Below are 12,192 nucleotides of genomic sequence, written 5' to 3'. Positions count from 1 at the left end.
CCAGTATAAAGGAACAATTGAGTAACAGCGAGAAGATGGGAAAAAAAAAGACAGAAAAAAAAAACACCTATTACTGAAACTAAAGGGTTTAAGTTTACAGAGTATATACTGCTGGATTTACTAGCCTTTTCCTAGAGAAGACGTTTTTTGAGATATTGTTTCCAAAACACTTTTTTAGATACTGTTTCCAAAACACCTTTTTTACACACGGGTTTTTGGTCTTCATAAATGGTCTCGTCCTCAGATACACATTCAAAAAACTCAAATGGTGAGCAAAATCACCCGGGCAAAGTTGATAGCGATAACACACAATTGTTGTTGCTGCTGTTGCTGCCGCTGCTGCTACTGCTACTGCTGCTGCTGCTGCCGCCGCCGCCGCCGCCACTGCTACTGCCACTGCTATTGCCAGAGCAACTAGGCTCTTACGAAAACACGTATCAACAACAGCATGACATCTCAAATAACCCCAACAATCAACACCATGAATCTATCAGAAACTTGATTGCTTCGAACTTCAAACAGCGTTCCTTCAATTCTGATTCCAATTTTGGTTCTGTTTCCAATTCAGGCTCAGATTCCGGTTCAGGTTCCATTTCTCCAAATTTTTCAGCTTTAATACGGCGACATCAACAACTACTACTACAACAACAACAGCAACAGCAACAGCATACCCCACAAACACATTCACAGCTAAACCCCGCTTCATCTTCTACCACCACCACCACCTCTCATGCAAACTTATCACCGCCACCACTACCAATGAATCGTAAAAAATCAAATTCGATAAGTAATGCAGTGTTGCAGCGTTCGAGAGCTTTGAAAAAAGTATCATTTTCAAATCTCCACTCAAACGACTCGTCTCAGGTGCTTGATTCGAGATCATCCTCCTCGTCAAGTATGTCGTTTGATAATTCAGAAAACGATGCTTATAGTGACGATGACAACCATGGTGAAGGGAGAGAAGAAGACACTCAAACTGAAGGAGAGACTGAAGTAAGCAATCACGAAGGTGCAAACAATGTTGCATTGAGCGGTCCTCATCTGCAAGGACCAATAGACTCTTCATCGCTGCTTTCAAATTCAAATTCAAATTCAAATTCAAATACAAATACAAGAAGCAAACACCATTCTCATCGCAAGGGAAATCATTATCTTCATTATCAAAGAGGATTACAAAATTTTAATAGAGCCCAATTTACCACCAGCGCTACACCGCCTCTGGCTAGTGTATCGCCAAATATGTCCTCGGCATCATTGTATAAGAAGGTCCCAAGACCATTGTCACCAAACCAAAGCAAGCTATCAAAGAGATATAGTTATGGCGGAGAAAGATTGGCATTGTCTAAATCTCTTGATTCACAATTATTAGAACCAAGCAATTCTAACATTTCAATAAGTTCATTCTTACCAGCATTTAATAAAAGACCTTTGACTGATACGCCAATTGTTTCACATATAGGATCACCAATAACTAGAGATCAATCAAGCGATGATGATGATGTAGAAGAAGATGCGGTTCTAGGAAGAGGAGGAGGAGGAGAAGGAGGAGAAGAAGAAGAAGAAGAAGGAAGAGAAAAGGAAAAAGAAACTGAAAGAGAAAAACACCAAAGACAAAGTGATATTGTTGGAGAGACTTACGAGCAAGAGCAATTGCAACTGCGGCCTAAAAAGGACTCCAACAATCCTGATGAATCAACTAATATGACTAAGAAAATATCTCATTTGAACTTGGCAGAATTAGGACACGATACAACTTTATCTCTGATGTCCTTATCTGAAACCGATTCATTGAACAAAGCAAGGGATATGGCTGCCCACGCAGGTGCATCTCTTGTTGGTACTCAAGAGGAAATTATCAGAACAGGCATTAGACGTCCAACATTCAAACAGGTTTTACTGGAACCTTTTTCCCAAAAAGATGTTCAACCGCCCAAAGTAGTAATTGGAAATGACGACAACACTTCCGGTCTGATAAGTCCCATGAGTTATATTTCAGAGTCGCAGAAGAAGAAGGAGAAGGAGGAGAAGGAAAAGGAGGAGACGGAGAGAAAGGAGACGGAGAAGGAGAAGGAGAAGGACAAGGACAAGGACAAGGACAAGGACAAGGACAAGGACAAGGACAAGGAGAAGGACAAGGAGAAGGACAAGGAGAAGGACAAGGAGAAGGACAAGGAGGAGAAGGGGAAGATATACGATGAACGAGAAAGAAAGAACCAGGAAATAGAAGAAAGACAATTACAAATTGAGAAAGAGCAAATAAAACAGAACCATATATCAGCCGATCAATCACCTGTTTCTTCTTTCTCGCCACCTCCTCCGCCATCTGAAAATAGGGGATTGACAATGAAACAGGATATCAAAGACCATTTACTAAAAGATGTTCCACCGCACATGAAAGAGCAATTTGAAAAAACTCCATCAATTGAAAAATTGAAAACTTTACTAATGACTAAGCCGCCTCCTTCTGCAAGGAAGACATACACTTTGAATATACCTGGTCAAACATCGTCTAAGATCTCACCAGATGGTAAGATTGCATCAGTTGATATTGGCTCGAAATTGGTCATTGTGATGGTTGGTTTGCCAGCAAGAGGCAAATCTTATATCACAAACAAGTTAACTAGGTATCTCAATTGGTTACAACACGATTGTCGAGTGTTCAATGTTGGTAATACAAGAAGAAAAAGTAAACTCAATGCAGGGCCTGAGAAGAATCCATTACCAGATGCGGATACTCCAACAGATTCACAATCACCGAACCAATCGCAAGTTCAGCAAGGTACTGAGCATGACGCATCCTTTTTCAATCCCGAAAATAAAAATAGCACTGCGTTGAGAGAGAAATGGGCTATGGATACTTTGGAACAGTTGCTTGATTATGTGATTAATGGAAGCGGATCGGTTGGTATATTTGATGCTACAAACTCAACTAAACTTCGAAGGAAAAGGGTGTTAAAGAGGATTCGAGAGAGAAGCAATGGAGAATTAAAAGTGTTGTTTCTTGAAAGTATATGCAGTGATCCCAATATCATTGAGAGTAATATTCGCTTAAAATTGAGTGGTCCTGATTACAAAAATATGGATCCGGAAGTTGCACTCAAGGATTTTGTTGGCAGATTGCAAAACTATGAAAAAGCTTATGAAACAATAGATGAAGAAGAAGAGAAAATTCCTGGGTATCAATATGTCAAAATGATTGATGTTGGGAAAAAGATTGTTAGTTACAATATCCAGGGATTTCTTTCATCACAAGCAGTTTATTTCTTATTAAACTTCAATTTGTGCGAACGACAGATATGGATTACACGTCATGGAGAAAGTAAAGATAATTTAAGTGGCAGAATAGGCGGAGATGCACACTTGACAAAACGTGGAGTGAAATTTGCTAAAACTTTAGCTAGATTCATGAGTTTCCAGCGTCAAGAATTCAGAAAGCAACAATTGGAAAGATTTTCTTCTCGATTGGAATTGAAGTATAACTCCATATTCAATGAAGATGATATTGCTTCTTTAGATATGATACCTACTGAACCAAACTTTTGTGTTTGGACTTCTATGCTTATTCGGTCTATTGAAACTGCGCAATATTTTGATGACCATTTGTATTCGGTAAAGCAAATGAGAATGTTGAATGAGTTGGGTGGCGGTAAATATGAAGGTATGACATATGACGAAATTCAATCGAAACATCCTAGAGAATTTGAAGCCAGGTTGTTAAATAAGTTGACCTATAGGTATCCCGGAGTTGGAGGTGAATCATATTTAGATGTCTTGACCAGACTAAGGCCATTAATCACCGAAATCGAAAGAACAACTGACCATTTACTAATTATTTCTCATAGAGTCGTGTTGAGGATCCTATTGGCGTACTTTCTTAATCTTGATAAATCGGCTATTGGAGAATTGGATGTCCCGTTGCATACGCTATACTGTCTTGAATCAAAACCTTATGGAACCGATTACACAATGTATGAGTATGATGAGCATTCTGATTGGTTTATTAAAGCAGAGCCCGAGCATCAGACGAATGTGAAAGAAGTTGGTGTTGTTTTTAAACAACGGAAATATTCAGTTGTTCCTACTGCACCACCTAGGAGAAGTCAGCTCACGGGCCATTCTAGTATTGGAGAACATATTCAACAATTGAGGCATAATCATGATCGTGGAGTATCTTCATCATCATCTTCTTCTTCCTCATTAAACAATGATTGGGGTAATAATCATGAATTGACAAACAATGTAAAGAATGGATTTTCATCAAATTCTCCTATACTGCCACCACTGAGAAGACCTACTTTACTGGTTAGAGATGGTGATGATAAAGCAATCACTGCAAAAAATTTGCAAGAATTGAAGAAGTTTGAAAAGAACCATTACTTCTGCTAGATTAATTTTGTTTTAAGTCTCTTATATTGTATTATTCTAAAAGATAATTATCTAAGCATTTTGATAGAAATAAAGTATCTTTGATTTCAAATTGGACTTTCTTGATAGAAAAAAAAAAAAAAAAGGAAAAGGAGAAGCAAAAGAAGAAGAAATAAAATTAGCTCTCTAAGGAGAAAAGAGCCTAGTTAGATAGTGGGTGCGAGCATAAGCATCGGAAAGAGCTCTTTAAAGCTGTCTACAACTTGTGTTGATTTTTTGGTAGGTTTTGTGTGAGATGCAACGCTTAAAAGTTCGTTGTAAGTTGCACAAAAAAGAGCATGCATACAGCCATACAGCAATAGTTTTCATAATTAAACTTAGACGACCCCGTACAAGCATAGCAAAAAAAAAAAGCCACTAGTCAATCTGGGGATAACCTGGAGAAGCCAGGAGATAGCTAGAACGAAATCTTGAGAGAACTGGGGGGAGGTGGATCCCATTTTTGAACTTTGCTTGGATTTCCTGCAAAAAAAGTGGAGCAGCACTGACTACCGACATTATCGAGCGAAGCGAGATAGTGAGCAGCACTGACTACCGACATTATCGAGCGAAGCGAGATAGTGAGCAGCACTGACTACCGACACTATCTCGCTCTGCTCGATAGTGTTAATTACAATTCTATACAAGTTTACCAAAAAAGAATAATAGATTGATATAGAATTGAGATTCAATACTTTTGAAGGAGAGTTGAGTATCGGAAAATGAATATTTGGAGAAAAAAACTTTGATTTTGGATTTTCACCTTCTCTATGGTTAAAGAGTAGACACTTATTAGTGTTGGCAATGTCATCCAATTCAGCAATTTACAGATGATTTCAGATTAGTAATAACCACTCAAAAAAAGACACCAAGATAGTGTCGGTAGTCAGTACTGCTCCACTATCTCGCTTCGCTCGATAGTGTCGATTGTCACCTCGTTCCCCCTTTTTTAGTTAAGGGCGTTGTAGCACTTTTCTTCTTAGTTAAACACCATGTCACGTGACAATACGTTTCATGCAACCTTTAAAGTTAAACCTGACTTTTTTTTTCTTTTCATTCTTTTTATTCTTTCTTTTTTTTTCATTCTTTATCTTTATTTCAACGGTTTGCCGGATCCGCCCTGAAAGGCTTCAATGAATTCAACCCAATGGTGGATAAGAAAAAATTCCATTTGTCCGTAGCATGGTTCTAGCGTATGTCCGAGAGATGTTCTCGTCAATTCTTGTTTTTTTCCCCTTCTTCTGCTGACTTTTGTGAGGAGAAATGTAAGGGTAAAAAGACGAAAAAGAAAAGTATATAGACTTGTCTCATTCATATGTCCATATAGAAATAACTCTTATCCATATGTCCATTCCATTTGCAAAAATATCACGCAAACACAATTACACCTTAGAGCTCAAACTCTTAATCCTTATCCTTACTGAGAAATTACTAAAGCTTCAATTAAAGTCGTGCAAGTTATGATCGTATTATGTACGAAGAAGAAAAAAAAAAAAAAAAGTTATAGCTCTTGTAATTTAGCAAGATCATCATTCATCAATATCCGATTAATGGAATAGTGCTTCATTTTGCTTAGTAAACTTTTTCCTCATTCTTTTTTCCTTTACTTGTAGCAGTTTGAATTATATTTTTTTCAAGATTGCCATCATAGGGAACCATATTTTCAGGTTTTTTTTTTCTTTTTCTTTTCTTTTAATTTTGAAGGAGTAGGATTTATCAAAAGTGTAGAATCAGCTAACTCAATTGACTGAACATCAGCAACAAGAGTAAGGTGTTTTAAGGTCAATTGCAATAGTAAGTACCATCTGTGCAATTACCACCCCTATTTTAATACTGGTTTGCTCTTATCAGAGAAATATATTTTTCTACTTTTTTCCTAGAATTGCTTTCCCCTCTATCAAACTCATAAATTACTTGCTTCATACACACACACACAAATAATCGGATGACAGCTTTTGGAGAATACTACACAATTGTTATTTTGGGAGCCAGTGGTGACTTGGCTGCTAAGAAGACCTTTCCTGCCTTATTTGGATTGTTTAGAGAAAAGCAATTAAGCACCAAGTGTCAAATCATTGGATATGCTAGATCTGACTTGAGTCAAGAAGATTTTTACAACAAGATCTCTCAACATTTCAAGGGCGGCGATGAAGAAACCAAGAAGAATTTCTTGAAGCTTTGTTCATATGTTGAGGGTCAATACGATGCAGATGAAGGATTCCAAAAATTGAAAAAGAGATTCACCGAGTATGAAAAAGAACACAATGTCGAGAAGGCAGAGAGATTGCTTTATTTAGCGTTACCGCCATCAACATTCACTCTGGTTTGTGAACGCATTAAGAAGAATGTTTATCCCAAGGATGGAATAATCAGAGTCGTTATTGAGAAGCCATTTGGCCACGATTTAGACAGTGCTAGAGAGTTGCAGAAATCCATTGCACCATTATTCTCAGAAGACGAGATTTACAGAATTGACCACTATTTGGGAAAAGAGATGGTGAAAAATTTGTTAGTTTTGAGATTTGGTAACGAATTGTTTAGTGGTGTTTGGAACAAGAGCCATATTGCTTCTATCCAAGTCAGTTTCAAGGAACCATTTGGAACTGAAGGAAGAGGCGGATACTTTGATTCAATAGGTATTATTAGAGATGTGATGCAAAACCACTTGTTGCAAGTCTTGACATTGTTGACCATGGAGAGACCCGTGTCCTTTGACCCAGAAGCCATTAGAGACGAAAAAGTTAAAGTGTTGAAAGCTTTTGATGCATTCGATGTCAATGATTTAATTGTTGGTCAGTACGACAGGTCAGAGGATGGGAAAAAGCCAAGTTATTTGGATGACAAAACTGTTGCTAAAGACTCAAAGTGTATCACTTATTGTGCATTTTCAGTCAATATCCACAATGAGAGATGGGACGGCGTACCAATGGTTTTGAGAGCTGGAAAGGCTTTAGATGAAGGAAAAGTTGAAATTAGAATTCAGTTCAAGCCAGTTGCTAGGGGAATGTTCAAGGACATTCATAGAAATGAATTAGTTATCAGAATTCAACCCGATGAGGCCATTTACGTAAAGATTAACTCCAAAATCCCTGGTGTTTCTACTGAAACAACATTAACAGACTTGGACTTGACCTACTCGAAACGTTATTCCAAGGATTTCTGGATCCCCGAAGCTTATGAGTCATTGTTGAGAGATGTCTTACACGGTAATCATGCCAATTTTGTGAGAGACGATGAATTAGAGGTTTCATGGAAACTATTCACGCCATTGTTGGAAAAACTCGAAAATAACCCAAATTTGAAATTGGAAAAGTACCCATACGGTTCAAAAGGTCCAACAGAGTTAAGAGATTACTTACAGAACCATGGCTATGTGTTCACCAGGCCGGGAACCTATCAATGGCCATTAACTGAACCAGATGTAAAAGGTAAGATTTGATAATGGTGAAAGAGTATTATATTTGTATAGCTCTGAGAAATCCATATATACATATATATAAAAAGAATTCGAAATACAAATTTCGTCCTGAAGAAAAACTATAGGAAATTCATATGAAGAAGCAAAAAAAGATAAAAAAAGAGATTTAGAAAAGGTGCTAAAAACATAACCTGCGTTGTTTCCTGGCTTTATCCCTTACAAATTACCAACAAAGCCTGATAATTTCTTTTTGCATAGTTGTTGGGAAATCAATTTTCTTTTTATTTTATTTTTTTCTTCAAGATCCTCATTTGACGATTTAATCAGACATCCAAAGGAAGGTCAATTCGGCGGTCACAGACATACATGAAATTAGGTTCGTGTTGTATGCTACCGAGGAAACTGCGAATGTTATGGTACAATTTTCATCACCTTAAATCATTGTCAAAATCAATGGAAAGCAAAAAATAAAAAAAATAAAAAGAAAACCATTGCCAACAAAATGCAAAAAAAATTTTCAAAAAATAAACAGCATCAGACTTTGTTTTCACCTGTAAAGCATGATTATAAGATGGATCTTTGAAAAAAACACAATCCTACCTTGCAATCCTAAACCTAACAGCAACAAGTGTATACCAATAAGAAGATTGTGGGAAAAAGTATATTGTTTATCAGAAATGTAGATACTGGCAAGTATAAGCACACCAAACATTTTCACAATCCAAAAAAGGACTGGAATTTGAGAGGTGGCATGTTTTTGACGTTGTCTGTGAAATCATAGTCGAATCAGACTAGGAAAGAAGTGAACTAAAATTCATCATTTAAACAGTTATTTTTTCCCCTTCTCTTCTCTATTTTGGAAACAAGCAAAACCCGCTAAAAATCCGATAATTTCTTGTCTGTTGTGTAAGTTGGTTGAAAGTGAGTCAATATATGGACAAATCATTTCCATACAGTCAACTCACCCCAACCATGGTTTGGTTAAAGAAAACATGTATAAGAAAGAAAGAAAAGGAAAAGAAGTGTGATGAGGAAATGAAAAAAAAAAATTTTTTTTTGATGCTCCGAAATTTATAGCGAGAAGAAATTTGAGATGGAACTGAAAAATCGGTGGACATGACACAAAAAATAATTGCATTTTTGTATAGAAAGATCCAGAAGCTCTGGAAGCTCCTGCTGATGGTAGTACTGTTGGTAGTACTGCTGGTACTGGCTCCTCTATTTGTTTAGTCTAGCGTAGGGCCTATTGCCATAACTGCAAAATTGTGCCTATTTTCCTCATCAGTATTGTCAATATAAGACTGTATCTTTTCAACTAGTTTCGGTTCATGTATCAAATTCTCCTTACCCGAATCACCAACCTCTCCCAAATCAACAGGGCCATTTCTTCTTCCATCCAACTCATACAAGTGATTATCTCTACCTTTTATGAAACTAATGAAATGTAAATTGATGTCATCTGTCGCGTTAGGAGCCTCGGTTTGACCACGGGATCCATAGTTTTCATCTAATTGAATACCTCTCTCCAATTCCTCTATTAATAAGCTTGTTTCACCAATGGATTTGTTCTTGGTGTTCAATTTCGTTACTAAATCGCTAATTTTCAGATTGGAAATGTTCAAGTCAGGCGGTAAATTCGTGAGAATGTGCAACAACGCATACAACCCACACCCGTTTCTTATAGTCTGTTTAAACCAATGGATCTTAGAGTTATCATTCAAATAAGGTTCTGTTCGCTGGTCTGCCTCTATTCTATTTGCTTCATTAGCAGGAGTTATAGGGAATAGCAAAATGACTCCAAATATTGGGTGGGGTAGAAATGCAAGCAAGTCTGGGTCAGTTAGTGAGTACACGTCGTGGAATTGTAAGATTGGTGAAACGCCTAGTTTATGTGCTAAATCTGTAAAGATTTGAGGATTCGACTCTAATGGAATAACCAGCGTAGAATCAGGCATTATGGGAAAAATTAAGGGTCAAAAAAATGATCTATAACAAGGGCTAAAGGTGTTATTCCTGTAATTTGGTTTGAATTTTGCGACTATAGTTTGATGAGAAGCTAATCCAAACGTACCCTCACACACTCACACTCACACTCACAACGACGCTCACGCCTACGCCACAAGAAGTGAGATTGCTTGTGGCCCTCTCCTTATTTTCAATGTCGTTAATTTTCAATGTCGCATCAAAATCCAGGGGAGAATGAAAAAAAAAAACTTGTCAGTAAGTTAAAACGACATTCACAATTTCAGCAAATCATCAATGAGTTAAATAGGATTACTAATAATTAAAAAAACCCAAAGACAGACAGGCAGGCAGATAGACAGACAGACAGACAGACAGACAGACAGACACATACACTAGAATAGCGCTTATCCATCCTCCCTAGAACAAGTAGAATCACAACCTGTTAAACCCTACCCATCAAAGTGGATGGATCGACAGACTATTTTGTTGGCTCCTTTCCATAGATGAAAGTAGGACAATATTATGCGATTCTTATAACACTATTGCTTACATTTTTCGGAGTTGTTTGTTTAGAGTACCGTCTCGAACCATCACCAAACAATGGGATTGACGAGCCATCTAAATTCCAAAAATATCATGAAGCTTCAAGAGTATTGGGAAATTTCTTAACTGGATGTATTATTGCTGTTTTGATATTCATTTTGAAGTTTCTTCACCAGTTGATATATTCGAAAAAATCGCTTTCGCTGTCGATAGATACAACTACAACGCCACATCATTTGCACTCAACATATCATCTTAGCTTTTACCATGCGATTTTGGAAGAAGTGCTAAAATTCAGTATAATTTGGTATCAAGCGTCAAAATGCGCATACCAGTTTACTCGATATGATTTATGCATAGTTTGGCTTGGTTGCGCGCTACCGAGTATACAAGTATACTACTATAGTCCCTATAAATATCATGACAAGTATGCAAAGTTTTTGAGGTATTACAATATTTGGATCAATCAGGATTTGTATAGAAGCAGACATTTGGTTGAGAATGAGGGAGAAGTGGAGGAACTTTGGGAAAATATCATAGAGGAAGAGAATAGTGATAACGAGAACGAGAATGATGTTTCGCAAGAAGTTAGACATTCTTTATCTAGCAATGAGTCTAATGAAACTATTGTCGATAGGCTCTTAAATAAGAAAGTGAGCTACAAAGTATTACCATCGGAGTTTAAAAGTCGATTAGAAGAAACGAGATCATTTGAAACCTTGCCCATAGAGATTAATGGCAGAAGCAGAAGGTCTTCAGGGTTTTCTCATACTAGCAGACTAAATGCAAGGGATTACAAATCCTGTTCCGATCTTATTACTAGATTGTATTCGGTCTCGCCAGGGAACACCTATTATTTGAATACTGCTGTTGCCATTGCAGCGTTTGATGACTCTGAACAATCTGCTCCTGTTGTCAAACAAGATTTTACTAATAACCAGGATCCGACTAGGGAGAATCTTTTTCTACTGGAAATTGAAGAGTCATATGAGAATATTGACGAAGAACACATCGAGAGGGACGAAGGACCTATAGAAAGAGATGAGGAACACATAGAGAGAAAGAGACATGATACTATAAAAGCACTAATCAAGGGCATAAATTGGTTCTCTTGGCTTTTACCTCCGTTGCTACCGATTCGTAAGGCCTTCGACGCCAATCCTATTACCACTAACACCACCACCACCACCACCATTGCTTCTAATATATTACCTTCCCAAAGCATTGTCAACGAACGCTTCCCATTGCTCAAAGCAAGTTTATCAAGGTACAGCTTAAAGCAACCAACAACAACAACAACAATAACAACAAAATTACCGGATCTTGAGAGTAACCCCAACTCCAGCAACCCATTGTACATTTTCAAGACTACAATCGATCGATCTGGACTGTTCCAGTTTTTTCTATCTTATTATTTCGATACTTCTTTGGATCCGATTACGCTCAATTTTATAATAGATCATTGGTTTTTGAAGTATGGACAATTGATCGTTGATACTTTTTGGGTATGGTTTCTTATTGATGAGTTGAATTATATGATTTTTCAGTTTATCAATTTCCAGACTCTAGGTACTGTTGTACGTGGTTATTGTTCAATTTGGAAGAATGTTACTTTGGTGTTGACAATTATCTTGATACCAAAATTATTCAGATTAAACTTTTTGCATAATCCAGAAAACAAGTTTGATTATAGAGTTGCTATCTTGGGCGAAATGGTTCTTAACCTAGTGCTATTACTTAGTATTACAATATATATTCTATAATCCCAGTTTTTCTAATAAATAATAATCTATCTACTCTCTCTCTCTCTCTCTCTCTATATATATATATATATATATATATATATATATATAGAGAGAGAG

General features: G+C 37.0%; 4 protein-coding genes across 4 annotated transcripts; 3 read left to right on the top strand and 1 right to left on the bottom strand. All coding sequences in view use genetic code 12, as the record gives it.

Moving 5' to 3' along the window:
• Positions 1 to 228: 228 nt before the first annotated feature.
• PFK26 (Pfk26p) lies at positions 229 to 4,386 on the top strand (the record flags this gene model as incomplete). The annotated part of the gene is made up of 1 exon (XM_049322908.1): positions 229 to 4,386. One exon carries the CDS (start codon positions 229 to 231, stop codon positions 4,384 to 4,386), a length of 4,158 nt encoding a protein of 1,385 aa, XP_049181189.1.
• A 1,963-nt stretch (positions 4,387 to 6,349) lies between these two features.
• On the top strand, positions 6,350 to 7,843 carry ZWF1 (glucose-6-phosphate dehydrogenase; the record flags this gene model as incomplete). Its single annotated transcript, XM_049322907.1, has 1 exon — positions 6,350 to 7,843. One exon carries the CDS (start codon positions 6,350 to 6,352, stop codon positions 7,841 to 7,843), a length of 1,494 nt encoding a protein of 497 aa, XP_049181188.1.
• Positions 7,844 to 9,048: 1,205 nt separating this feature from the next.
• KGF56_001750 (ubiquitin-specific protease) lies at positions 9,049 to 9,777 on the bottom strand (the record flags this gene model as incomplete). Its single annotated transcript, XM_049322906.1, has 1 exon — positions 9,049 to 9,777. One exon carries the CDS (start codon positions 9,775 to 9,777, stop codon positions 9,049 to 9,051), a length of 729 nt encoding a protein of 242 aa, XP_049181187.1.
• Positions 9,778 to 10,290: 513 nt separating this feature from the next.
• KGF56_001749 (uncharacterized protein) lies at positions 10,291 to 12,045 on the top strand (the record flags this gene model as incomplete). Its single annotated transcript, XM_049322904.1, has 2 exons — positions 10,291 to 10,664; positions 10,737 to 12,045. Coding segments are annotated over 2 exons (1,683 nt in total), but the record flags the coding sequence as incomplete, so codon positions are not given.
• Positions 12,046 to 12,192: the final 147 nt, after the last annotated feature.

The sequence above is a fragment of the Candida oxycetoniae genome (genome assembly GCF_023343755.2).
Source record: "Candida oxycetoniae strain CBS 10844 chromosome Unknown scaffold88, whole genome shotgun sequence".
Lineage (NCBI taxonomy): Eukaryota > Fungi > Ascomycota > Pichiomycetes > Serinales > Debaryomycetaceae > Lodderomyces > Lodderomyces oxycetoniae.
This window is presented reverse-complemented; position numbering and strand designations above follow the sequence as displayed.